Source organism: Pipra filicauda, unplaced genomic scaffold (genome assembly GCF_003945595.2).
Source record: "Pipra filicauda isolate LSUMZ 115617 unplaced genomic scaffold, ASM394559v2 scaffold527_size357992_pilon, whole genome shotgun sequence".
Taxonomy (NCBI): domain Eukaryota; kingdom Metazoa; phylum Chordata; class Aves; order Passeriformes; family Pipridae; genus Pipra; species Pipra filicauda.
Genome location: NW_024104673.1, coordinates 275,101 through 301,849, shown reverse-complemented (window position 1 = coordinate 301,849; position 26,749 = coordinate 275,101). Strand labels below are relative to the sequence as shown.

General features: G+C 51.4%; 2 protein-coding genes across 3 annotated transcripts in view; both read left to right on the top strand.

Moving 5' to 3' along the window:
- Positions 1-345: 345 nt before the first annotated feature.
- Positions 346-26,749, top strand: part of ENTPD4 (ectonucleoside triphosphate diphosphohydrolase 4) — a 93,201-nt gene continuing 66,797 nt past the window's right edge. Inside the window, exon 1 of the mRNA XM_039387048.1 lies at positions 346-369. Within this exon, the coding sequence (XP_039242982.1) occupies positions 362-369 (8 nt within the window). The 5' untranslated portion in view covers positions 346-361. The remainder of the gene's footprint in view (positions 370-26,749) is intronic.
- Positions 14,254-25,179, top strand: STC1 (stanniocalcin 1). 2 transcript variants are annotated; one of them, XM_027714071.2, is made up of 4 exons: positions 14,254-14,646; positions 17,597-17,736; positions 19,140-19,351; positions 23,287-25,179. In XM_027714071.2, exons 1-4 carry the CDS (start codon positions 14,529-14,531, stop codon positions 23,561-23,563), a joined length of 747 nt encoding a protein of 248 aa, XP_027569872.1. In that variant the 5' UTR covers positions 14,254-14,528; the 3' UTR covers positions 23,564-25,179. The 2 variants fall into 2 exon arrangements, with proteins under 2 accessions (XP_027569872.1, XP_027569871.1); XM_027714070.2 differs by having other exon boundaries at positions 17,594-17,736.

Genomic DNA, 26,749 nt, shown 5'->3' with positions numbered 1-26,749 from the left:
AGGGAGGGAGGGAGGGAGGGAGCTGCTGCATTCAGGGGGACGAAGAAGGGCCCGGGAGGGAGGGAGGGAAGGCAGGGTGGTCCAGCGGCAGGAGCATCCCGGCTCACCTGGAGCCGCTCCTGTGTGTCCGGGCACTGCTGCCATCTATTGGGAGCGAGCGGCTCCAGCCCTCTCCAGAGCCGGATTTGGGAAGAGGGTGGGAGCGGGGAGGTGTCACCGCGCCCCGGAGCATCGGCAGCCTCGGGCGGGGAGGGTTGTGGGGCTGCTACGCGCGGCGCTTCCAGAGCATCAGGGAATGGGTTGGGTTGGGAGAACCTTAAATCGTCCAATCCCTCCCGTTCGGGCCTGCCCTGATCCCAGGATGGGCAGGGGAGAATCCCGCAGGAACCGCCGCGTTAGACTGGGATGGCTTCGGAGGGAAGGGTGATCAGGAATTCGGGGGTGGGGGTAGGGCAGGACATCCTGGAATCCCGGGGTGGTTTGGGTTGGAAGGGCTTTAAAATCATCCCATTCCACCCCCTGCCATGGGCAGGGACACCTTCGCCAGCCCAGGTGGCTCCAACCTGGCCTTGGACACTTGCAGGGATCTTGGAGCAGCCACAGCTTCTTACATCTTTCCTTGAGTCATTGGGAATTGTGTGGGAGCCCCAAATCGCCCTCCCGGACCCCCAAGTGCTGGTGACACAGCCCAGGCTGAGACACTGCCTGGTGATGCTCAGTTTTGGGGTGGAAGAGGTCAGGTTTAGGTGAGACACTGGGGAAAAATTATTCCCTGTGGGTGGGGGGGCCCTGCCCACGGCAATGACTTTGGGATTGCTAAGGGATTTTGGGATTGCTGAGGCAGCTGGAGCTTCCCAGAGCACTGAGGGGGAAGGAGAGCAGAAATTGGGATGCCAAAGGGCTGTTCCTGCTTTGGAAGAACTGGGAATGCAGCAATTAAATAGGCCAGGCTTGGAATGGGGCTCTGGGGTTCTGTTGATGCCTCTGGGAATGGGTTTGGATCCCCTGGTGCCCAGTTGGGGGTCAGGCTCCATCTTATTCCCGTTCCATCTCTGCATCAGTTCTCTGCTCTGGAGAAGGAGGACAGGGGAAAAGCTCGTGGGACGTCATTCATGGAGTAAATTGAGCATCAGAGGGAGGAAATATTCCCTGTTCACCCAGCTTGTTCCCTGTGTGGTGAAGATGAACCATCAGCTGGGCTTGTGATTATCCTCTTGGAAATAAAAAGGCAAACTGAGGCAACAGATGAGTGCAAGTAGGGGAAAATCACATTTTAGTGCGTGTTCAGCAGGAACATGTGCTCACCATATCCTATAGCTTAGGTGTGTTCCAGCAGCTGCTTAGTGTGCATTTATATAATAACTTAATTGGAAGTGGGCTCTGCTTGGGGAGATTAACTTTGCAGTGTTGAATGCCTCAATTTTTTGGAAACCTCTTCAGTGCAGGGACTGCTGGTCAGGCCTTTTTTGGTTAAAACAAGCTGACAGAATCTCTTGAAGACTCATTTTAAAAGCTCTCATATGAGAAGGGCTGGATCTGCCCAGCACAACCTGGCTTTTTTTCTGACTGGGGGCACTGGGAATTTCCTTGCAGGCTTTTAAAAATCTGTGTTTCTTAAACAGGAAACGTTTACTAAAGAAGTAACTCGCAACTAACAAACATAAATAGACTCGCACATAGCTCGAGTTCCAGCTTTGTCCCCTTTGTTTATCAGGAATTTGTCAGACAACTGTCTTGGGCTCTAATATATCCCACGGAGGCCTGGGGCAGCTCCATCATAGATTGCAAGGAAAAAAAACTTGATGGGAGGCACAAATTCCCAGCCTGGGCTGGGGCTCCTCGTTTCTGATCATTTTGTGGGATAACCTGTGGAAGTGAGTGTGTGAACTGGGAGGGGAGGGGTGACCCAGGGAGCACCTGGAGAGTCACCCTGGGGGTGATCACTGGGATCACTGGTGCAATTCCCACCAAAACCAGGCAGGGAATGTGACTGTGGAGATTTTACACCGTTTAATCAGGGTGGGGATGGTCAGAGGTGCCCACAGGTGGGTTACTGCTGGTGACAGCCCCCCACTCCACCCTCCCAGCCCCTTTCCCTGGACCTACCCAGCAGGTGAATCCACCCCGGGGGTGGATTTGGGAAGGGAGCAGGGCTGCCTGGACGCTGGGGCAGCCTTTGCAGGCAGAGCCGTGTAACAAGTGCAGCCTCTATTCAGCCACTTTAATGAGGAAGCCGAGGCTCCAAAGCTCCGGGCAGGGGGATGGGAAGGCAGGGGCAGGGCTGGCCAGTCCTTCGGGTCAGCAACAGAAATGGATTTAACCGTTAGACACGACATGATATAATTGATACATGTGCTCCCCCCTGCCCCTCCCCGGTTCCCAGTTGGTCCCCAGGCTGCTGATTCACTCCCAGTGCCCGTGTCCAGCTGATGCTCCAGAAAGTCCCCCGTGTGAATCCAACCCCAAAATAGCTCCGCTCCCCCACTTCGGGGCCAAACTGCCCTTTGATTCCTTCGTTCTAAATCCTGATTTTAGCCTCTGCAAAGCCAAAGGGGTCCTGGGGGCTCCGGGTGGAAAAGGGCTGCTGAGAAGCCAATTTAAGCAGCCCCAGCACAGCCAGGGCACGACCCAGCCCTGCTGGAGGCAGGGGAGGCTTCCCAGAGCCCAGAGCTGTCCCAGGCTATTCCTGGTGTCCCTCTGTATATTTAGCTGGGATTCTGTGCCTCTATTAGGGCCTTTCCCTGCTCCTCAGCACCAGGGGAGCTGAACAACTCGGTGTTCTTTGCATCCTTGCCCAAATTTGCCCTGTTGTTCCCGGGAAGCCGTGCTGGGGAGCGCGGGGAATGATGTTGCAGATTTTGCTGCCTGCTGGCACTGTACCCGAAAATAACCAAAACTCCTGGCTATTTTTAGTGCCAGAGCATTCTCAGAAGCTTCCTGCCTTGATTTCCCTGCCTCCCCCTGCTTATTGTTCACTGCTTTGGGCTGTGCTGTCATTCCAGGAGTGGCCCCCAAGCCTCACCTGCCCCAGAGAGGAAAAAAAAAAAACTCAGTTTCTGTGATATGAACTCCTTAATTTCATTTTTGTGGCCATACCTCTTCTAGCCAGCTATTAAGTGCTGTTAATTAGCCAACCTCCATCCTAGGAGATATTTGCTACCCCACATCCAGGCCTTGGCAAGCCCGGATTGGAAATTTTTCTTTGGCAAGTGGAAATTTTTCTTTGGGAAAGACCTAAGCAATTTTTTCAGGGATTGTTCCAGCCCCTTTTCTCTCTCTCACGAGCTCGGCCTGGTAAGCAGGAGGCTTTCAGCATCACTCTGAAATCCCTGGGAATAATACCTGCTGCTACCTGTCCTGAGCCATGGGAAGAGCTGAGAAGTCAGGAATTCCTGGTGTGAGATTGTCAGGAGCTCTGCAGGGCGGGATCAGCTGTTTGGTGGGTGTGACAGCGGCCACTGAGGAGCAGGTCCCTCGATTTGGGGGGCACTGGCCAGCAGCCAAATTGTCCTGGAGCCCCACTGAGAGTTCCCTGCAGCATCTGAGGCACCAAAGCTTTGCCACGTGGCTCCTGCAGTGAAGGACGGGGTTTATTTTGGGGGAGGAGAGCAGGAATTTCCAAACAAAGTGGCCAAAACCTGAGTGGAACTGGAAGAGCGAGCACAAAATGATGCTGCAACCCCTCCTGTCTCCCTAAGCCAGGTTGGGTTCCAGTTTTCTCAGGCTTTGTCCAGCCCTGGCTTAAATATCACGAGGGACTCAAATTACTGCTGGGGCTCGTCCAGCCAGGTCTGAACTGTTGAGGCCTGACCTGAGGGATTAGTGCTGTGTCCAAGGGTCCTGAGCAGCCCTGGCTGGAGGCACCCCCAGCTCCCCTGGCTGGGAAGGCAGCTGGCAGGAAACAGGCCCCTTCCTCGGGGTAGGAATCAGTATTTCCTTGAGCCCAGGGATTAACAAAGCCTGGTTTCCCACAGATTCGTGCCTTGGGGGCAATTGTTCAGCACAGTTGAGGCTTTTCCCACAACTGGGGGTGTTTGACATTCCCAGTTCTTCCCCCCTGGTGGCCAGTGAGGGGTGGTGGGGTGATGTGGGCTTTGAGTGGAGTGGGTTTAGGGTTGTCTTCTAACAATTTGGCTTTTGGCAAAGGGCTTGGGGAACTCTGAGGCATTTGGGACCCCAGCAAATGCAGCTGAAGGTGCCCAGAGAACTCAAACCATCAGAAATGTGCACAGCTCGTGTTTGTATAGATGTCACCTTGTTACCTCTGGCTAAACCCACTAAGAATGGACTTAAAAACCATGGCAGGCTTCACAAACTCAGCTGGGTTTTAGTTCACTTGGTGGTTTGAAGGTCGGGGGGGTTTGGGATGTTTTGTGGGCTGGGATTTTTTATTTTGTGTGGAGCCCAGCCTGGAATTTTTGACTGAAAAACCAGGCAAGATTAAATTCTGCTAATCTTGAAAAGAGGACTGGGAGAATTATCCTGACTTGCTTAGGACAGGCAGAGCAGGACCCAAGTTCTGGTTTTTGGGTTCTGATCTGGCTGAGGTGCCAATTTATTGCTATTGGACCCACTTGTGGATCAGGCCTTAAAGTCTCTGTATCAGTTTCCGGATAAAAGATCTCCAGAAGATCTCCAGAAGATCTCCTTTATTGTGTTTAAAATTCAAACTGGGAGCTGACACAACGGAGTTTCCCAAACAACAGCCCCTTGGTGTTTAGGTGGCTGTGACATCCAGCTCTGGCTCAACCAGAAACCTGCAGCCAAATCTTCCAGGGGCTTGAACTGGGTCAAATTCCCAGTTCACACGAGGCCTCTGAGCTGCTGACTCTTGGGGCTGATCACCAGATCAGTGGCAATTAGAACAGACAATCAATCCCTGTTTAGTTTCCATTTGATGCAGCAGCAAATCTGGGAGACAAATCTTAATTTAGGACTACAAAGGGAGATAAAACAGCCATGCAAATCGCTTGTCCTGGTTGGTGATGGCTCTATTTTCCTGCAGCTGCTTCAGAGGGAGCTGCTGGGAAGAATTAAATGGAGCTTTGGGATGCTGTGACCCCCTGGAATTATCCAGGGCTGGTGGAAGGTGTCCCTGCCCATGGCAGGGGGGGCCCTGGGTGGTCTTTAAAATCCCTTCTAGCCCAAACCACGATTGCTGCTGTGAGAGAACCGTTGCTCTTCTCCCTTTCCCTTTGCAAGCTCCCTAAAAATCACCTGTTTGCCCCGATGTGGTTTGAGTATCCGAAACTCTGCTCTGTAAAATCTGCTTTTCTCCTGCTTTCGGTGAAAAAGGCAAAAGCCTGGTTTAGAAATGTGGACCCTGGAGCTGTCAGGAAACAGCTGGAGGTGAAATTTCCCTGGCAAACACAGAAAGTCTCCTTGGATGTAGAGGACAGCTCGGAGTTGCTGCTTCATTGTCACCCCCAGTGTCCTTTATCCTTTTTGTTTGATCCACTCCCTGCATCCCAGTTTCTTTCTTTCACTCCCATCCCCAGACCTCCCTTGGCTGGCTGCTTTGATGACACCCTCTCCTGCTTCTTTTCCTAATGAATGGATGGGAAAAGGTCTTCTGACTAAGCTAAAAAAACAGGTTTTTTAACTGGTGAGAGAGCTCGGAGCAGCTGGCAGATATTTCTGCAAGCCCTTTTCCTCTTCTATTTTAAGTTCAGTTTGGATCAAAAAAGAGGGTGCAGGGAGAGGGGAGGGGAAAAAAAGAAAAAAAGAAAGGGAAGAAATGAGCTTGGAAAGCACGATTGGATCAAAAAGGAAGAAAAAAAGGAAGACTTGAGCTTGGAAATTCAGGGCTCCCTGCTGCTGCTTCCCTGCTCCTCTGAGGAAGGAGGGAGGTGTGAGGTGCACCTGGAACTGAACCTGAGGAAGGAGGTGGGAAGGGGAGGGCTGGAGGTGCTGGTTTGCTTCTCTCCAAACCTTCCTGGATGTGGGGTTCATCATCCTCCCCCTCGGAGGCCAATCCACAGGGAACTCCCCCCCCAATTCCCCAGGATTCCCCTTCCTGAGCCTGCCCGGGGTCTGGCACCCGGAGCGGGGCTGGGAACAGGCAGTTCCAGGCTCTTCCCCCTTGGATTTCCCCTCCCAGCTGAACCGGGAGGGACAAACCCCCTGCTCAGCCCCAGCCCTGGCCCCTCCCCTGGGTTTGGGTCTCCAGAGGACTCCTCAGGGGTCCCACTTGGCAGGGGAAGCATCACCTGTCCAGGCTGGGAGAGGTGGGAGCTGCTGCCTTTCCTTCAGGCAGAGTCATAATAAATCCCGAATTTTCCAGAGCAACGAAGCACAAATGGGGTGGTTGAGTTCATGGGGGGGATGATGAGGGGGGGGTGTCTTTTCTTCTGAGCAACCTGGGCTGGTGGAAGGTGTAGAACAAGATGATCCTCGAGGTCCCTCCGTGATCCTATTCTGGGATTTTCTGGGATTAGCAGGAGCCCTAAAAGGAGGAGAATGGCTGTATTACTGTCAGAGAAACATGGAAAACTTCCCTGCTTCTCTTCTCCTAAAAACACTCTGTTTTCCTGGGACAAACAGGTCCCACCCAGGGGTGTTTGGGGTGGGGACTGGGACAAGAAGGTCCCAGTGACAGCCCAAAATCCAGGAGCTACAAAGATTCCCAGGGACCTTCAGCCTCTGCAGTTCTGGGGTTCCACCAGATCTGAGACTTGAGCTTTCCCAGTTCCTTCTCTATATTTTAATGATGCTCCACTCACTCACCCCTCACTGTGCTAATTTAGGCCTTGGCAATTAAGTTTTTCCCTGACAATGATCTTTCTACCTTCTGAAAAAAATCACAGGCAAAGAAGGATTCTCATGTCAAAGGGTTTTTTTGTCCAGCACAGTGCCCAGAATTTTTATTATACCAACCTTAGGACCTGTGGCTCGTTACTTTAATAGAAATTAAAAAAAAAAAAAAAACACAACAAACACAAATTGCCACTCTTGCAAAACAAATTCCAGTAACTATTGGCTAGAAAAGTTCGAAGGGACTTTCTCAAGAGTGGAGTGAGGAGGCTGCCATGTCATTCCCTGGTTGGTTTTTGTTTTAATTTAATTTTTTTTTTAATTTAAAGAGCTGCTGTGCAAAGTGAAAGGCATAATCCTGCCTGATTCCTGCTTGCCTCACTCACCCCTAGTGCTCGGGGAAGGAGCCGAGCAGGGAGGAAAGATCTTCCCAAGGATCCTTCCACACTCCATAAAAAACGGGAAAAAAAAGCAAATTCATGATTCATGAAGGCTCTGGCCATAGATCTTGCAAAGAAATGCTTGGCAGCTTGAGAGAATAGCTGGGTTTATTTTAACCTTTAAGAATGACACCAATTTCACAGCTGTTAATGCTCTGTGGCTCCTCCGCTTTCCAATGCAAATTGCACACCAAGGGCTGCTGCATCTTGATGAGGGGGGAGGCAGAATCTCCATATTAATGTGCCAATATCTTTGTTCTGAAGTGTTTAATTTTATGCTTTAATGAGGGATCCTCTCCCCTGTTCAAGGCAAGCCTTTGCAAGAAACTATTTGGATAATTTGCTGGTGTCATCCGGCTCTGGAGCGGGGCAGGGAGAGGCTGGCTGGGATTTTGGGGGTGTCTCCGGGGTACAAACTGCTGGGAGGGGAGTCCCTGAGGAAGGGTCTTACCCAGAGCCCCTCAAAATTGGGTTTGGGATTGACTCCTGCCAGGGATTTTGGATGGGTTTGGGATTAACTCAGAATTGGGTTTGGGATTGACTCCTGCCAGGGATTGTGGATGGGTTTGAAATTCACTCAAAATTGGTTTTGGGATTGACTCCTGCCAGGGATTTTGGGTGGGTTTGGGATTAGCTCAGAATTGGTTTTGGGATTGACTCCTGCACGGGATTTTGGATGGGATTGGGGTTAACTCAAAATCGGGTTTGGGATTGACTCCTGCCAGGGATTTGGGGTGGGCTGCTGGGAAGGAGGTGGGATGGGTGCCCAACCCCTCTGAAATTCCGGGGCTCCTCCTCCCTCTCTTCATCCCTTCCAGCCTCTCTGGGCTCTGTTTGCTCTCCCTTCAGGTGACCAGCTCTGTCCCTGCACACAACCCGTGCCTCCAAATCCCTCCCTCAGCAGCAGCTATGACTTGGCAAAGCCCATTTCCCTCTGGAAAGGCAACTTTCCCACCCCCAAGGGCCACATCCTGCCTCTGCACCTCCCCTCTGGGGCTGGGCCTGGGGCTGGAACATCCACCTGCTGCAGGGAGGGATCAAAAACCCTCCTTGTCAGGTCCAGATCCAGCCCAAGCCAGTGCTCCCTGTGTTTGGACAGAGTGCAGCAAAGCTTTCAGCAATGCCTTGAAAGGGCTCTTTCCCCTTCCACAGAGGAGTGTTTTCACTGCCTGAGGTACCAGGAGTTGAGTGCTGAAAGTTCTTTATGTGTCTCGTCCGTGAATGCACATTTGGTTTGAATCAAAATCCCATTGGAACAGGCACTGGGATTTAGAGCACGGGATTACAAGTAATTCTGGGTTATTATTAGCAATCACTTTTCATCAGGCATTGCCTTTACAAGATCCAGAACAGTCCCAGCAGAAAGAGACTAAAATATACCATTCCTTTGATTGAAAAAAATGGAATTGTGCGAAGTGAATCAATCGTGGAGTGTAATAATATGAGAAAACCTTTAACTGGCCTTCATTTCTGTTGTAAATGAATTCAAACACCACAGAAGATAATAGTTCATGGAATCCTTAAGGTTGGAAAAGCCCTCAATTGAGTCCAACCTGTGAGTGATCCCCACCTTGAGCCACGTCCAGTCCTTCCTTGGACACATCCAAAGGTGGGACTCCACCACCTCCAGGGCAGCCCTTTCCAAGGCCTGACAGCCCTTTCCTGGAAGAAATTCCTCCTGATGTGCAACCTGACCCTCCCCTGGCAGAGTCTGAGGCTTTTTTCCCCTTTTCCAACCGACAGTTGCCACCTTATATTGAGCATTAACCAACTGCACCTTCCCCCCACAGCAGCTGGGGCACAATCAAACCCAGCCTGACTTTCTGCACATGAAGCAGAGATATTAAATCCCTTTAATAATAAGATTTTTCAGCAGGTTTTTGTTGCTGCTGTTGCCAGGTTTATGGAGCCTGTAGCCAGATCCAAGTGGCTCTGTCGGGGCAGACACCCGGGTAACTCTTAAATTGCATCCTGCCTTTTGGAACAAGTTCTGACATCACTGCCCCGGTGCAGCCGGGGTTATTCAGCTGGGCTAAGCAAATTAAAAGGTTCTGCTTTGCCTCTCCCTTACTCTGCTTTTTGTACTGGCAGTGTAATTGAGGCAGCTCCTGCTCCCCAGCCCCGGGAGGGGGGAGCTGCATCCCGAGGCAGCGTGTGGTGCCGCACGGGAGCCATGGCGGAGGGGAAGGGGGGATGGAAGCCGTGGTTTCACTAATGTGCACCTGCTGAGGAGCTGCTCCAGCGGGGCCTGCGGGGGCTGGACGGGGGCCAAGGCCTCGAGACAGCTCGGTTTGATCCCTGGCAAACCGTGGAATGTTTCCCAGGAGGCTTAAAACACCTTCCATCGGCAGCGAGGAGGGGCCGTGCTCCGAGCCCTCGATGAGACCTGAGACCGGAGAGGGAGTGGATTCCCCGTTCCTGGAGTGCCCAAGGCCAGGTTGGGTGGGCCTTGGAGCAACCTGGGTTAGTGGAAGGTGTCCCTGCCCACGGGGGGTGGGACTGGATGGGCTTTAAGGTCAGCTATGAATGGTTACAGGTTCCACCCCCAGGCTTTTCCCACTCAAACTGAAAGAGAGTTGGATTAAATGGGATATGGGGAAGGAATTCTTCCCTGTGCAGGTGGGGAGGCCCTGGCACGGGTTGCCCAGAGAAGCTGTGGCTGCCCCATCCCTGGAAGTGTCCAAGGCCAGCTTGGAGCAACCTGGGCTGGTGGAAGGTGTCCCTGCCCATGGCAGGGGGTGGGGCTGGACAGGCTTTAAAATCCCTTCCATCCCAAACCATTCCATGCCCCCCCGTGCCCTGGGGGGATTCTCCAACCAGCCTTTCAGCACGTCCAGAGCCTTGGGGAGCCACGAGGGGAGGGCGGGGGGAGTGTGGACGTGGGGGACAAAGTGTCACCGGGGAGAGGGGCGGGGAGAGAGGAGGGTGGGAGGGAAGGGAGGAGGTTTGGGAGGGAGCAGAGGAGGGTGGAGAGGGAACAGAGGAGGGTGGTTTGCTGGGAGGAGCAGTGGAGGGTGGTTTAAGAAGGAGCAGGGAAGGTGGGTTCAGGAGGGAGCAGAGGGTGGTTTAGGAGGGAGCAGGGGCTGGTTTAGGAAGGAGCAGGGGCTGGTTTTCTGGGAGGAGCAGGGAAGGTTCAGGAGGGAGCAGAGGGTGGTTTAGGAGGGAGCAGGGGCTGGTTTTCTGGGAGGAGCAGGGAAGGTTGGTTCAGGAAGGAGCAGAGAGTGGTTTTCTGGAGCAGAGAGTGGTTTTCTGGGAGGAGCAGGGAAGGTTGGTTCAGGAGGGAGCAGGAGCTGGTTGTCTGGGAGGAGAAGGGAAGATTGGTTTAGGAAGGAGCAGGGAAGGTCTGTTCAGGAGGGAGCAGGGGGTGGTTTTCAGGGAGGAGAAGGGAAGGTGGATTCGGGAGGGAGCAGAGGTTGGTTTTCTGGGAGGAGCAGGGAAGGTGGGTTCAGGAGGGAGCAGGGGTTGGTTTTCTGGGAGGAGCAGGGAAGGTTCAGGAGGGAGCAGAGGGTGGTTTTCGGGGAGGAGCAGCCGGGCCGGGGCAGCGGAGCGTTTCTAACTCTCTCCCGCCGAGGTGCAGTTGCTCACGTCCCTCCGGAGCGCAGCGAATGGAGGGGTCCTGGCTGGGGAAGGGGGGCTGAAAGGTGGGCAGGGATCCAGTTACACAATTGCCCTCGCAGCATTCCCAGCCAGGGAGCAGCTGAGCACAGAGCGGGGCGGGGGGGAGTTATTGACTTTGGGTCCCCCCCCCTTTCTCTTTTTCTTCTTTTCTTCTCCCCCTCTATTTTTTTTATTTTTTATTGAGGTTGGATAAAAATCTTAACACCTTGGGAATAGCCTAACAGTGGTACAATAGCCTGGCCTGTGCAATTTAATAGGGTCTCCTGAATGGGAATGGAAAGAAGGGGATGATTCTCCCAGGGCTAACAGTGCCTTTCTTTTTTCTCTTTCCACGAACCGGCCAGGAAAGAAACCCTCCAGCATTTAACCTGTAAGGGAAGGGAAAAGTCTTCCAGCAGCTTATGCTGAGCTTTTAGTCACAAATACTGAAACTTCTTATTTTTATTTTTATTTTTGGGTTGTGTGGTTTTTTTCTTCTCATCTGGTGAACTCTTTGTGCCCTAGACCGGCGACCACCTGAGATCAGGAGCAAGGAAGATTTTGGGGGGAAAACCTTATCCCATGATGCCTATTCCTGTATCCCTAAACAGTCTTGAAAGCATGACCCTGGAATGGGCAAACCATGATCTTTGGACAGTCCTGATCCCTGTGCTGGTTGTTTCTTTTTCCCTTTAAAACTCAGGTACAGGAGAGAAGCCAAACTCCTCTGGCATCCAACTCCCTACAGCGAGGGCAGGATGGAAGTTTCTGGGGTATTTTACAGTCCTTGTTTCACTCAGGATGCAAAATAAATAATGCAAGTACGCTCTGGAACCAAAGGACTCTGATGGCTCAGGCAGAAATTTGCTTGTACAAGTCTCCTGCCAAATTTGACAGCGGCTCAGCGTGAGTTCCTGCACTCCTGAAATAAGTTTAAAATCGCTGTTTTAAAGCAGTAATAAAAGTTCTGCTTCCACAGGGCCTTTTTTGGAGGTTCAGTAAAGTTTTCCTGGTGTCCCACTATTTGCCTGTGTCCTGATCCAGGACACAGAATCCAGAATCTATCCCACAGTGCCACGTCCCCAAACTCAGCCTCGTCTTACGGTTGACCTCCTGTTGCTGCTGTTTGTAATTAAAACATGCAGCAGGTACAACTCCTAAATAAAAATCAAGTCAATCAGCCCTGGAATAACGATGGAAAGAATAGGGAATGTGCTGGAATAATTGGAGTGTCTCCTTGCACTCGGACTCCCAGCTGGATGCATACGTGCTCAGAGGGCCAGGACAACCTGCTTTGCTTTGCAAACTCCTTTGCAGTTCAGCTGGAAACATTAAAAAAGACAAGTAGGAATGTTCACCTTTGGGGGTGAAGGGGTGGAGGAATCAGAGCTTGGAGTTTGCAATTCAATTGTGTGGAAAATGCAACGTTTCCCCTCCAAATAGGCCTTGGATGGAGCCGTGATTCATCCCCCATTGAAGTCCCTGCCAGAGTTGCTTTTGATTTAATCACAATCAAACCCTCTGGGATTATTCTCACTTGCAAACTGGACTGGATCTATTAAGTAGAGAAACCACAACTCTTTGCGGGGCTGCTGCTGCTTTTTCTTTCATTTTTTTTATTTTTTTTTTATTTTTTTTTCTCGTTTAATGAATTTGGCTCCGTGTCCCAAAGCGGAGCCGAAACCCGAAACCCTCCTGTCTCCGAGAGCTTTCTGACTGTTCTTGGAACATCTGGCACAGCTGTTATTTTGACCCCAAGGCAGGAGCACAACCTCACTCCAGCTCCTATCCCAGTGGAAGCCGACCCCCAGGATGCCAGGGGGAACTGGGGCTGTGCTGCCCAAACTGGGATGGGAGCAGAGGGATGGGGTGGGATCCAGAGTGGTCCCATTTTCCAGGGGAAAAGAAAAAGAGATAGGAGTGAGGTAAAGCAGTGACAGAGCTTTTGGAGCTCCGTGAAGAGCCTCCTCCTGCTCCTCTTTCCATTCTTATGGACTTTGAAATTTAGCTGCCCATAAACCTGAATAAATTCCCGCAGGTTTTGCACCTTCACTTCACTGAAGTGTAGAATTGGTTCATCAAATGGAATTTCCATCCGTGGATGGATCCATGGATCTCCTCAAGCTGGGTTTCCTTGCCTGGCACCTTCCTTCTTTTCCCTTTTTCCTTCTTTTTCCTTTTTTCTCCTTTTTCCTTTTTTTCTCCTTTTTCCTTTTTTTCTCCTTTTTCCATTTTTCCTCCTTTTTCCTTTTTTTCTCCTTTTTCCTCTTCCTCCTTCTTTTTCCTCTTTTTCTTTCCCCCCTTTTTCTTTTTCCTTTCCTTTCTCTTTTTCCTCTTTTTTATCTTTTCCTTTTTTTATGTTTTCCTTTTTTCACGGGCAGGGATATTTTTCCTTCCCCAAAAAAGATCCCGGGGAGAGCAGAGCGAGCCCCAAACACGCTCAAGCTCCAATCTCTCCCCCCCGATCAGCAATACCTGATATCTAAATCTCTTGGCTCATTCTAAGCTGCAGGGACTTGTAACTTTTTATCTCTAAATCTTCCTCCACGAACCTTCCCGATTTCCTTTCAGCTCCAAGGCTTAATACCCCTGCTTGTACTTTCATCCCTCGAACACTGCGAGCTTTAAATTGTCTCTGGGATACAGGATAATCAGTTCTCTGCTGTGTTAATTCTCATTACGTGCCTATTAAAATGAAGATTAAATCAGGCATTAGGGTGCCTCCTCCCGTTATGAAATCTGAAAAACGGGATTGAATCGGGCTGGGTTGGGGGCAGGGGGGGATAGGAAGGGAAAGCACCAAACGCCTAAAAAAAAAATCGTTTCTTGAGCTTCACCGGGAAGGAATAAAAGCGAGAGCGAGGTGTGAATCCACGACTTTATCCAGGGAGTTGTGCAGGTGAGGGGGAGATAAGGAGGCAGCAGCCGAGGACTCGGGTTTTGGGCAGGGAGGGGGGGATTTGCATGTGCCTACGTGAGGTGCAGGGTGTGAGTCCGCGGGCTCAGCCCGGCACACACGTGCTCTGGCAGCAGCGATGCCTCCCCAGCAGCACGAACACACCGGTACCTGCGCTCACCTCGGCGAGGGGGGGGCCTCTTCCAAGGATCCCTGCCAAGCTGCTCGGCTGGGAAAACAGCTCTCCCGCCAGGGCAGGTGCTTTTCTTGCGGGGTGGGGGAACGTTTAGGACCGCGCTGTCATTTCCTCGAGCTCAATTATCCATAGGAAGTCCCCCCCCCCCCCTCCCTCCTTTCCCCACTTCTCCTCCCTTTCCCAGCGCTCCTCCACGAGAAGATTAACTTCTCGGTTATTGTTGCTTTGGCAGGTACTTTTAATTGGCTGGAAAACATCCTTCCTGTGAAGTTGCAGTTTCGTGGGGCTTGAATGAGTCCAGTCCTCCCCTGGCTCTGCCCAGCGCCGCCGATTGGCTCCGCAGCCCGGGGGGGACCGATAAGGGCGGCTATAAAAGCCCTGGGCTGCTCCTGGTCCCCCGACGAGCAGGAGCCAGAGGGGCCACCCGGATCCTGCGGCACATCCAGCGCATCCCGAACATCCCCGAGCTCCGCAGCCTCTCCCCTCTCCCCGGGTCTCTCTCGCTGGGAGCGCGTATCCAGATCCACATCTTCGCTCGAGCCGGAGTGGAAGAGGAGACACACACACACACACACACACAGAGCCACAAAAAAAAAAAAAAACCACCCAAAAAAACCCCCCACACTTAGCGGAAACTTGTCAGAGAATGCTCCTAAAGTCTGGTTTTCTCCTGCTGCTGGCGATCAGTGCATCCGCATCCTACGAAGCCGAGCAGAATGACTCTGTGAGCCCCAGGAAGCCCAGGGTGGCAGCCCAGAACTCAGGTAACACCCAGCAAGGAGGGCTTGGAGCTGAGCCCTCATGTCTTAAACTGTCTCACATTGCTCTGCTGCTAATTTTTCTTCTTTTTTCCTTTTTCTTTTTTCCTTCTTTTTCCTTTTTTTCCTCTTTTCCCTTTTTCCTCTTTTCCCTTTTTCCTTCTTTTCCCTTTTTCCTTCTTTTTCCTTTTTTCTCCTTTTTCCTTTTTTCTCCTTTTTTCTTCTTTTTCCTTTTCCCCCCTTCTTTTTCCTCTCTTTCTTTTTCCTTTCCTTCTTCTTTTTCCTTTTTTATCTTTTCCTTTTCCCCCTTTTTTCTTTTCCCCCTTTTTTCTTTTCCCCCTTTTTTCTTTTCCCCCTTTTTTCCCCTTTTTCCCTCCTTTTTCCCCCCTTTTTCCCCCTTTTTTCCCCTCTTCCCCCCCACCTTTCCCCCCCCCCTTTTTTCCCCTCCCTTTTTTTTCCCGCTTTTCCCCCCCCTTTTTCCCCCTTATAAACTGGTTAAGGCACAAATATTACCGTGAGGGTCTGCCAGGAGGGGTTGGTGCAGAGCTGGAGAAGGAATCTCCCTCAGGAGCTGGGGCAGGGAGCCGGTGTGTGAGGATGCAAAAATCCAACCTCTCTCCTCCTCCCCCAGCTCCTAAATGAGTCCCATGTACTTTTGATTATTATTATTATTATTATTGTCATTATTATTATTTTCCCTGCTTGCATGTACCTCCCTCCCCCCTCCAATCGCAGCCCTACTTTGGTGTTAAATCCCTCGCTTTTTAGGAAGTTGATAAAAATCCGTGGAAACTGGCCTGAACCATTGTTCTGCCAAACATCTGCCCATTCCAAGAGGAGGAGAGAGAGAGAGCTGCGACTTTGGAGAATGCAGTAACCTAGAAACTGTCCCCTGCTCGCCTTTATTTCCCCAAACTGATTGCTATCAGTGAGCTGGGACGGTAAAAATACGATTGTGACATTTAACAAACTTGCTTTTACAATGGAGGCAAAAAAAAATCGCTGGCAAGTCAGCTCTGGATGTCTCCACTTTGATGCTTTAGATAAGTTGGAGACATTGTCTCGAACAATGGGAATTAAAAATCTCTCTTCTACTGTACTGGAAAGATATTAAGGCTCTAATTCAGAGCTCATTAACAGCTGCCTTATTTTAGATCTGCAAGGCTCTGCAGCATTAGAGCAGGGTGATTGCTCGAGTTCCTTTTGTATTTGGTTGCTATAGAAACATGGGGTCTCACTCTTGCACCGTGCCTAAAACAATAAAAGCTTAATTCCTCCTTAAGTCTGCTGCAGAGCAAAGTTAGAATTTGAACCTGTGGCAGCAGAATTGTGGGGGTGACTCGTGCACTGGGGAGGTTGTGAGCTGGGGAGAGGATGAGCTGACCAAATATTTCTCCCTTCAGGCCCACAAGCAAGAATGAGGAGGCGTTAACTGTTTGGGGTTTTTCTTCTAATTATTATTATTTAATATTATTTCTCCTTTTTTTATGTAAAAAAAAAAAAAATCCCAGTTGTAAAGAATCATTTTTAGGCTACAACTCAGCTCTTAATAAGGTGTGTTCTCTTCCACCAAACCCTCACTTTTCCCACACCTCACAGCTCCATGGCTTTGCATTTCTTCCTAAAAGAATGTCTGGTAACACGAGCTGCAAAAGTAATGAATATGCCTTGCCCAGACACATAAGGGGACAGATGTTCATCTCAAAAAAAAAGGTTAATCCCTCCTAATTTCAGGGCAATCATGTGGCAATAGTGCTGATTCATTGTTAAAAGGCATGGGATCTGCACGAGAAAAGCTGGGATGACATGGATACCCTCCTGCTCAGCCTAACTACTGCCTGCAGGATTTTAATTATACATGGTCAGCTCCATTTACCTCAACTTTCTCTGCCCAAATGCCCCTTCTCCTCACGAAATCTTCAGTAAAAAATGACCTTTCTTGGCTGTGCTTGCAAACCACCAGGTCAGGGTTTAGCACCAAGTCCTTTTTAGTGCTAATAATGGACTCACAGGCTAAAATCTGATTTCTTGGTGCTTCAGGCTTCTTAGGGAAGCACAAATACATCCCAAGGAGTGCAAATTTTGTGGCATCTCCTTGGCAATCACCATCACTTCAGTCCTGTTTTCACAAAGCCGTGGGTTTGGGAACTGAGCCCCTGGAGAGGATCTGAGCACCTGGTGCTCTTCCCGGGCTCTTCCTCATTGCTTCTCCTTCTCCAGAGGGAGTTGGAATGAAGGTGGGAATGCCTGGAATCAGGATTCGTTTGGGATGGATCTATCTAGCCAAGGACTCCCAGGTGTTGTCCCTCTTTTAATCCACGTGGGAAGGTGTTGGGAGTTGCATTTTCTGTTCCTCGGTTCGCTGGGTCACACCTTCAGTTCATGGAATCCTGGAATGGTTTGGGTTGGAAGGGACCTCAAAGCTCATCCAGCTCCAATCCCCTGCCATGGGCAGGGACACCTTCCACTAGCCCAGGTTGCTCCAAGCTGGCCTTGGACACTCCCAGGGCTGGCACAGCCACAGCTTCTCCAGGCAACCTCCCCTCCATCTGAGCAAAGAATTTCTTCCCAATATCTGCCCTAATTTTCCCCTCTTTTAGCTTAAAACCCTTCCCCCTTCTCCTATCCCTGTGTGCCCTTATAAAAAGTCGCTCCCCCTCTTTTTATAACCCCCTTTTATGCACTGGAAGGGGCTCTAAAGTCTCCCTGGAGCCTTCCCTTTTCCAGATGGACACTCCCAGCCTGTCCCCGGAGTGGAGGAGCTCCAGCCCTCCGAGCACCTTCCCTTTGGTTTCTCCTCATCCCCTCTCCCCCCAGCCCCCAGGAGCTGCTTATCTGCAGCCCAGCACGGCTCACCCTGGCTCTGGGGGAGGGCTCTGTGGTCCTGGGGGAGGGTTCTGTGGTCCTGGGGAGCCGTGTCCGTGTGCTGATGCTCCCGTGGCTCTCCCTGCAGCAGAGGTGGTTCGGTGCCTCAACGGGGCCCTCCAGGTGGGCTGCGGGGCCTTCGCCTGCCTGGAGAACTCCACGTGTGACACGGACGGGATGTACGACATCTGCAAGTCCTTCCTCTACAGCGCTGCTAAATTCGACACTCAGGTACGGCCCCGGCACGGAGGGGACCGGGAGAAACCCTTGGGATAAAACTTTTCCATGCCCCGGCTCAATAAAGGGCTTTTATGGGGCACCGGAGCACGTGCTGAGCTGAACGGAGGCTTTAACTCCTCCAAAGCTGGGCTTTGGGCAGGCTTAACCCTCCCTGTCTTGCAGCCCTCCACAGACACAGACACAGCCCTCCACAGACACAGCTCCTTGGGGGCTGTTTTCTCTGGGATAAACCCTCGGGAGAAAACCTTTCCATGCGCTCAATAAAGAGCTTTCCAAGTCCTGTGGCATCACGGAGGCTTTAACTCCTCCTTCTAGAGCTGGGCTTTGGGCAGGCTTAACCCTCCCTGTCTTGCAGCCCTTCCTGCTCCTCTCAGCCACGGGATTTTGGCTCCACAGACAAATCCTTGGGGGCTGTTTTCTCTGGGATAAACCCTCGGGAGAAAACCTTTCCATGCGCTCAATAAAGGGCTTTTACAAGTCCTGCAGCACTGGAGCATGTGCTGAGCTGAACAGAGGCTTTAACTCGTCCTTCTAGAGCTGGGCTTTGGGCAGGCTTAACCCTTCCTGTCTTGCAGCCCTTCCTGCTCCTCTCAGCCGTGGGTTTTGGGCTCCACAGACACATCCTTGGGGGCTGTTTTCTCCGGGGCAGTTTCCACACGTTCCCTGCTCCGTGTGAGGACTTGGCAGGGAGGGCTCGCTGGGCTGGAGGGTGAAGTTTCCTCTCCAGGAGGAAATAGAAACGTCCTTCTAGCAAAATAAGTCTTCTGACTGTGTGACCTGGCACGGGGCTGGGGTTTGGGTTGGAAGACTTTGGGGCTGGGAATGCAGGGCCAGCTCAGCCTCTCCAGAGCTGCAGTCGGGATAAATGGGATAATATTGGAGGGCTGCAGCTCTGCCAAGGGCACTTTTCCTTGGAGTTTTCCTCGGAGTTTTCCTCCTAACATGCACACCAGCCCCATGTTCCCTGTGCTCCTGCTCCCAAGGACAAGCTTCAGAGCACTTCAAGCATCTTGAGTGGTGATGAACCAGGGCTGTTAAACCTCTGGTGTCAAATTGATGGTTAAATCAATCCGACCCCCTCCGGGAGGGGGAGCAGAATTGGCCCATCTCTGGTCCTGGCACTTCCAGGTCTCTTCATGCAAAGACTCCCATTGCCTCAATCCTTTGGGAACAGGAGCTGTGGGCTCTGTGCATCCCAACTGCTGTGGGTGGGTGATGTCTCTGCAGTAATTGTGAGGATCAGAGTCCTGGGAAGGGACCTCCAACAGGTCTCTAACTGCAGGGAGGGTCATTAACAGCAGCCAGGCACGGTGGAGCACCCGCAGTACTTCCCTTTCTGTTGGATTCCCTGGAAACCCCTGGAAAAAAATCCCCTTTTTCTCCTTTGCTTGCAGGGAAAAGCTTTTGTGAAGGAAAGCCTGAAGTGCATTGCCAACGGGGTGACGTCCAAGGTGTTCCTGGCCATCCGCAGGTGCTCCACGTTCCAGAGGATGATCTCCGAGGTGCAGGAGGAGTGTTACAGCAAGCTGGACATGTGTGGCATCGCCAAACGGAACCCTGAGGCCATCACAGAGGTCGTGCAGCTCCCAAACCAGTTCTCAAACAGGTATGTGGGGCAAAAATACAGGAATGGGGTGAAAAGAGCAGGGCCGAGCTGACTGAGCTCCTACAATCCCAGTGCAGCTCAGCCCAGCCCTGCTCTCTGCCTTTTCAACTCCTTGGCAAGTTTTGCCAGCCTTCTTCTGCTTCTCTGTTTTGGTAAACACACTTATAAACATCTCCAGAGAATAAAATTAACTGGACATTGGTTACTTCAAAGCCTGGAGCTCGTTTAAGTGTTAATCCTTTGGGTGGGAGGGCAGTGTGACGGTGAGCAGGGCTTTTAAATCCCAAACCAGATCCATTCATTCAGCATCCCTGGAATACTGAGCACTTCATAGGGTAGAAACATAGAATCCTGGAATGGTTTGGGTTGGAAGGGACCTCAAAGCTCATCTCCTTCCACCCCCTGCCATGGGCAGGGACACCTTCCTCTGGACCAGGTTGCTCAGAGCTCCATCCAACCCTTCTCGACCCACTGCAACTTCAGACCCTTCTCCAGACTGCAGCCACCCCCTCCTTGGGTTTATATGGCACTTGGAAAATGAGTCCTTGCCCTCTGCCTTCCCAGGAAAAACCAGGAAAAGCTGAAGGGAACCAGCAAACCTGATCCTCTGTCACCTTATTCCGCCATAACCTGGTGGTTCATATTTCTGGGGATGCTCTGGGCTCCTGAATGGTCTGGTTTAGGGTTGTCTCCAGCCCTGGTCTGGTTTAGGGCTGTCTCCAGCCCTGTTCCCTCTGGTGGCACAGGCTCCCTGCAGGAATGGGCACATCACGGGGCTGGCACCTTGATGTGAGCCCAGAACTGCCCCGTCCCCTCCTGCAAGGACAAGGGACACCTTCAGGGAGTGCTGCAGTCTGCTCAGTCACGCTGCAAGGGCAGGCATTGCTTCCCCTGAAGCCTGGAACAAGCAGTGCTGAGTCTTGTGATCGGGATAAAAGGGATCTTTTGGAGTAAATATGCTCTGGAACTGGAGTGCAAACAGGGTGAGCTGCAGTGGCTGGTCGTGGCAAACCCCTCAGCTCCTCTGGGGTGGCTGCTTGGCTTGGTCTAGAAGCACCTGAAGCCTCCAGACCTATCCTAGGACAGGTCTGCAAGTGATAAACAGATAAACAGATGTTACATCTCTGCCCAGCATGGATTTATCCACAGAATCACAGAATATCCTGAGCTGGAAGGGACAAACAAGGATCACTGAAGTCCTGGTCCTGTTATACAGAACTCTAGTGTAGATATTAAATCAGGAAATGACACTTCTGGGAAGGCAAAACTATACTGGGGGGGAAAGGTAAAAATGATATTTGTGTGTCTTTCCCCTCTTTCCCCGAGGGAAGTTGGAAGGGATTTGCTTTGGTGTTCCCTGAGGGCTGGGACAAGGAGCATTCCCAGGTTGAACTGGTGGGTTGTGGAGTTAAAAGGATGGATTGTAGAGTTAAGTGATGGATTGTAGAGTTAAAGGGGTGGACTGTAGAGTTAAAGGGATGGATTGTAGAGTTAAAATGATGGATTGTAGAGTTAAAGAGCCCTTGGTGGGGCTGGAGGGGGGTTGGGGTGAGCAGGGGACGTGTGGACACTTGGGCAGTGCTGGGGATGTTCCTCCCAGAGGACCAAGCCAGGGCTGGATCCTCTGTCTCCCGAGGAGGAGGGAACTCCTCCCCCACAGCTGCCAGCCCCTGCCAGAGCCAGAGGATATTATGACATGTTGAGTAACAAAAGCAGCAGGATTTCCCAGCTAATAGTTTACACTGAGGGCTCCTAAAGCATCCTGCTTTCCCAGCCCCTGTCCCAACATAGCCACGGAATAAGAATGTGCCACTTGGCCTGGGCTGCTGAGAGGAAGTAGTTAAAGGTCATAGCACCTTCCTGTGATTTAATCTCGTGGCAGGAGCAGCAGGAGAGGAAAGTCCTGCTGCCTCTGCTCACAGCTGAGCTGCTGAAGGCACTGCCAAGCTCTGGGATTGCAGCTCCAGCCATAGGGAGCACCAAGGCTGGCTGGGATCTGCCCCTCCTGTCCCGTTAGGCTGGGACTGATTTAAACTGGAGTGTGGCTCGTTCACCATCCTCTGCTGGGCTCCCTTGAACCCTCAGTCCCAGCCCTGCTGGGCTGTGCTCACACCCAGCCAAAGCCTGGGCCTTTTGTGCTTCAAGTGCAGCACAAACTTTAACCTCAGCTGACCTCCCCTGGCTGCTCCAAAGGCCAGAGCTGAGAGTTGGGAAAGGAGTTTGGATGTGAGCTCTCATTTCCCTCTTCCTTCCCCTCCTCCACCTGCAGGTTATTCTCTTCTCTGCTCCTGTGGAAAAATGTCACGGTGACCTTAAAGGCTTAAAATAAGTTCCCCTACGTCCTTTCAGGCAGCAAATTCGGGATTGCTCCTCTTTTTCCCAATTCTTTTTCCCTGGGAAGGTGTTCCCTGATCCAGCGAGGTGCCAGCTCTGCTGTCCCAGCCCCTGCTCGTGGGGCTGTGCTGGCTCTGCCTTCTCCCCATGGAGGATCATTCCCGGGATCACTGTTCTCATAGGGCTGGGAAAACGGATCAGCACAATTTCCTGGCTCCTCCTGGAGCAAGGAATACGTGCTCGGGGCTGCTGGAAGAGGAAAATGAAGCTTTAGGGAGACAGGCTCGTAGCAGGGGGAAGCACAAGGTCCTCACTTGGGATTTAATGCATGAGAGTGACAACTGTGTGTCCTAAAGGTCTGTCCCGAGGGAATCTGTGCATCTCTCAGGCTTGGAGAGACTGGCTGCTCCCTCTTGTGGTGCCCTGGAAAGGCTGTGCGTGCAGGGGAAGGCAGAGGGACAGGAGGGGATGGAGCCACAGGGATGGATCCGTTCCCAGAAGGATCGTTCTGGCTCAGAGCAGGGCTCGGTTTAGTCTCAGATCCTGGCTGGGGATGGGCAGCACCTGCTGGTAGAAAGAGCGATTATTTTTCTTCCTAAAGCTCTAGAAACTTGGATTCTTTAGTGGAGAGCAAACCACACCCTTAAGCCAATTAGTACAGCCCTTAGCTCCTTGGTTTTACCTTCTTCCCAATCCACCAGGATAACAACAACCCCACTGTGCTCATATCCTCACCTTCCAGAGCTGCAGCAGCGCTGGGTGGATTTGGAACTGGCCTGGCTGATCCTGTGCCACAACGTGGCTTTTTTTTTTGGCTCATCAGAGCCCGGTCAGGCGACTGTGGGAGCAGGTTTAGGACAATTAAATCCGAATTTTGGTGGTTGTGTTCCATCCTTGTGTCGTGGGCACAGCATCTCCACGTCCAGGGGGGTTGTTAGATGCAGTGACAACAGGGTTGGTCTTGGAGTTCTTTTCCAGCCTTAATGACCCTGTGGTGACATGTACATTGTGCACTGTCAGGATGAGGGACTTAAAAACTCTGATTCATAGAATCCCAGAATCAGCTGGGTTGGAAGGGACCTCTGAGATCATCCAGTCCAACCCTTGATCCAACCCCGCTGTGGTTCCCAGCCCATGGCACTGATGCCACATCCAGGCTCTGCTTAAAAACCTCCAGGGATGGAGAATCCCCCCCTTCCCTGGGCAGCCCATTCCAATGGCTGAGCACCCTCTCTGCAAAGAAATTCTTCCTGATATCCAACCTAACCCTCCCCTGGCACAGCTGCAGACCCAGCCCTCTTGTCTTGCTGATGGTTGCCTGGGAAAAGAGACCAACCCCCCCCGGCTCCCCCCTCCTGGCAGGGAGTTGCAGAGAGTGAGGAGGTCTCCCCTGAGCCTCCTCCTGTCCAGGCTGAACAGCCCCAGCTCCCTCAGCCTCTCCTCACAGCACTTGTGCTCCAGTCCCTTCCCCAGCCTCGTTGCCCTTCTCTGGACCTGCTCTCGCAGTTTTGTCTCTTGGGCTGTTTTATCTCTTGGGCTGTTTTATCTCTTGGGCTGTTCTGTTGGTCCTTGCTGGGGTAACGATGGTTCCTCTGGTGCAGATACTACAACAAGCTGGTGAGGAGCCTGCTGGAGTGCGACGAGGAGACCGTGAGCACCATCAAGGACAGCCTGATGGAGAAGATCGGGCCCAACATGGCCAGCCTCTTCCACCTACTGCAGGCCGACCACTGCGCCCAGGGCCACCCCCGCGCCGACTTCTCCAGGAGGAGGCTCTCGGAGCCCCAGAAGCTCAAACTCTACTTCAGGAACCTGCGAGGTGAGGGCTCGGCCCCGGCCCACGGCAAGCGCGGCTCCTCCTCAGCCGAGAGCGCGTGACGGGACGGCCGCCCCGGGGGCCCCCAGGGGATGCCAAGCACTGCTACCAAAGCTCCAGAGCAAATGCCCCCAGCCCAAGCGTGCTGTAGCCAGTCTGAACAGCACCTAGGAAACCTGGGGTTAGGTTTAGTCGTTGATATTTTCTGTCCCCCGACCACCCCCCTTCCGTCAGCCCCCAACAAAACCTCTCCGCGTGGGTCGGCGGTCGGCGTCTCGGCTTCTCCCGCCAGCAAAACGTCTCTTTTTCTTCCCCCCCCCCAAAAAAAAATTATGTCCTAAAAGGTCTTAGTCTTAAGTGGTCAGGCCTTCAGACCCCAAATCTAACCGTACTGTAGTGCTGACGCCACTGGAGTCTGAGGATCTGGCCCCCAGGAGAGGAGCTCGTCCCTCCCGCCCGAGCTTAGGGGACGAGAGATGCACTAAAAACTCGTTGCACACCCCAAAAGGTGTCAGGGGAGTTCGTGTTATGAATCTGTGCTGGCCATGGACGAATATGAATGTCATGTTCCTGGTCTCTTAGTGTCCTGCAGTCCTGATCCTGCCAGCAGAGCTCTGGTAACCCCTGGATTTACCAAACCGGCTGGGGGGGAGTTTGGTGCAAAATGAGTTAAAGCCGCCCCCCCACGCCCCCCAAAATCAGGAAAGGGACGTTTTGTACCCCAGACACGATTCAAAGAGCTGCCAGTCTGAGGCTGAAAGCTGGTCAGAAGGTTCCATAATCTTGCATTGTATTTAAAAGCTAACATCTATGTACTGTATTTAACTGTCTAAAGCTTTAAAAGAAACCTAACAGAAACAAACCCTGTCTTAAGAGTAGAGTATTAAAGGTCTTGCTCTAACTGTGGTATAAATAGTTTTAAAATCTGTCATGTACTGTACATAAATTCCACGAGAGTCTGCTTGAAAGGAGCAGAATATAATAACTTTATTGCCTAAACTTAGTTTTGTAATTTAGCTCTTTCTTTTCTTATTTTATTATTTTTTTTCTTTTTTCCTGGAAACAGTATCTCTGTCGTATTTAAAGAGTTCACATTCTACTCCGTGGCCTTTTTTAATGGAAGAGGGGGAAAAAATGGTTTAGGATGGGAATTGCAGGGCCAGAAATGGCTAAAATGGAGGGGGGAAAAAAACCAAATTAAAACCAAGAGGAGTTCAGGCTGGCCAGTCCTGTCCCCCCAAAGCTGCTGTGAGACCCCCTCAGACCCCAGTGCTGCTGGGGGGGGCTCCTGTAGGAATTATCAGATGCCTTGGGAATTCCCTGGGAACACCAATTGCTGGGAAAGGCAGGAAAAATCCCGAAATCCTCTGAAGCTCCAGCGGTGAAGCTGAGGACACAGGGATCCACATCTGGGAGCTGCCTTTCCTCCCATCCTCCTCCTCCTCAGCAGGCTCTGGGAAGAGGAGCAGAGGGTCCCGTGCTGGGGGTCCCCCAAACCTGCTCCCAAATCACTCTGGGGGAGCCAAAAAAAATCAGGATCAGCCAGGCCAGCTCCAAATCCATCCCCTCAGAGTCCCTCTGCAGGGTGGATGGCTCTTCCTCAGCTACTTAGCCAGCTAATAAAGGAGGGATCTATTTTCCTTTTCGAAACCTTAAAGCAATATAACTTGTTTTTTTTTTTTTTTTTCCGTTTTGTTTTGGTTCCTTTGTTTTTTTTTTTTAAAATAAATAAAAAAAAAAGACAAAAAAAAAAAAACAAACCACGAAGCCTTTAAACAATAACCTGCTGCTAATACATGGAAACCAGATGCAGTGGCAGCGTTTCTGATGTCGCTGCCTTCGTTCGGTGTAGCCCCAAAGTGCTGTCAGAAAATTGGAAGAAGAAAAAAAAAAAAAAAGGAAAAAAAAAGAAAAAAAAAGGTTGCTGACACTCAAGGGTTGTTATTTTAATTTTTTTATTTTGAAGACTCTGAATTGTAGGGCAAGGAAGATGCAATATTGTTCCTTTTTCAGTCAGTCAGGGGTAGAGAGGCCAACGAGAAGAAGTTTTGCAAGGTGAAAAAACCAAAGGCTCCTCGAATATCCCGCCCCTGAAAGTCGGGGGCTGAGCAGGAACTTTGATCCCAGGGTTGTGGGATTCCCACCCCAGGGCATCCCAGCTGGGAGACAGGGAATTCTGCACCAAACCCATGGGAATAGTTACAAAAGAGGTTCTTTACCTGGCTCGGGGCGGGGTCCAAACAACCCCCTGGTGCTTCCCAAAGCCTCTCCCTGCCAGCCCCGCCCTTCCATGGGATGTTCCTCATGGAAAAGTGGCTTCTCCATTCCCAGGAAAGCCCAGAGAAGGCGGATAAAGCCGATTGGGGCCGGGCAAGAGCGTGAGATCCCCCCCAAGCTGATCTTTCCTTGGGGTGGTCCCACCAAAATTCCTCTTTCCCGGCAGCGCTTTAAACTCGTGCCCTCGACAAAGGTGGGAATTCAGCGGGAAAATCCTCCCCCTCCCGGCTGGATTTGCTGGGGTGCCACAGGGAAACCCCCCCTGGGCCCCCCAAACTCTGCTGGGTCCCCAGGGCCAGGTTTTGGGGTCGATTTGAGGCGGCACTTTTGTCCCCCCGAGCAGGCCTGGGGGTCACCTCGCCCCAACTAAGCTGGGCTCAAACTCCCTCCTAAGCAGGGCAGGTGGGAGAGGAGCTTCCCATGCCCTGGGAAAGTTTGGGATGAGGTGGGAAAGCCCCCCCCGGGATGGATTCTCCATCCCAAGTCTGGCGATTTCACTGGTTAATCTTTATTTTTTTTAATTTCGGTTTCGCGGCAAAAGTGATTTTGGGGTTTTTTTTCTTCTCTCGGGGGGGGGGCAGGGGAGGGGCTTCTCTAGAAACGTTTTGCATGAGTCTCCTCGTGATTTGTTTGCACTTTAGAACGTTTTGTGCCATTAATAAATTTGCATTTTATTGTATTTATAATTTAAAGATGCCTAGAAGGGAGAGAGAGACTTTGGGGTTTTTTTTTCGTTTTGTTTTTTTTTTTTGTTTTGTTTTGTTTCGTTCTGGTTTTTTTGCTGAGTACTGGAATAAACAGTGAGCATATCTGGTATATGTCATTATTTATTGTTTAAATTACATTTTTAAAGCTCAGTGTGTTCATATAAGAGGTTATTTGAAACATATCATAGTAACGAGAGAGATGCAAGTTATTTTCTTTGCTTATTTTTATAATTAAAGATGCGTAACATAATGAGGCCTATGTTG

Bases quoted from the DNA above. Each gene is read 5' to 3' on its own strand.
- STC1 (XM_027714070.2), top strand. From the start codon at position 14,529: ATGCTCCTAAAGTCTGGTTTTCTCCTGCTGCTGGCGATCAGTGCATCC. The intron at 14,647-17,593 runs GTAACACCCAGC...CTCTCCCTGCAG, and splicing joins GGTGGCAGCCCAGAACTCAG to CAGAGGTGGTTCGGTGCCTC. The intron at 19,352-23,286 runs GTATGTGGGGCA...CCTCTGGTGCAG, and splicing joins CCAAACCAGTTCTCAAACAG to ATACTACAACAAGCTGGTGA.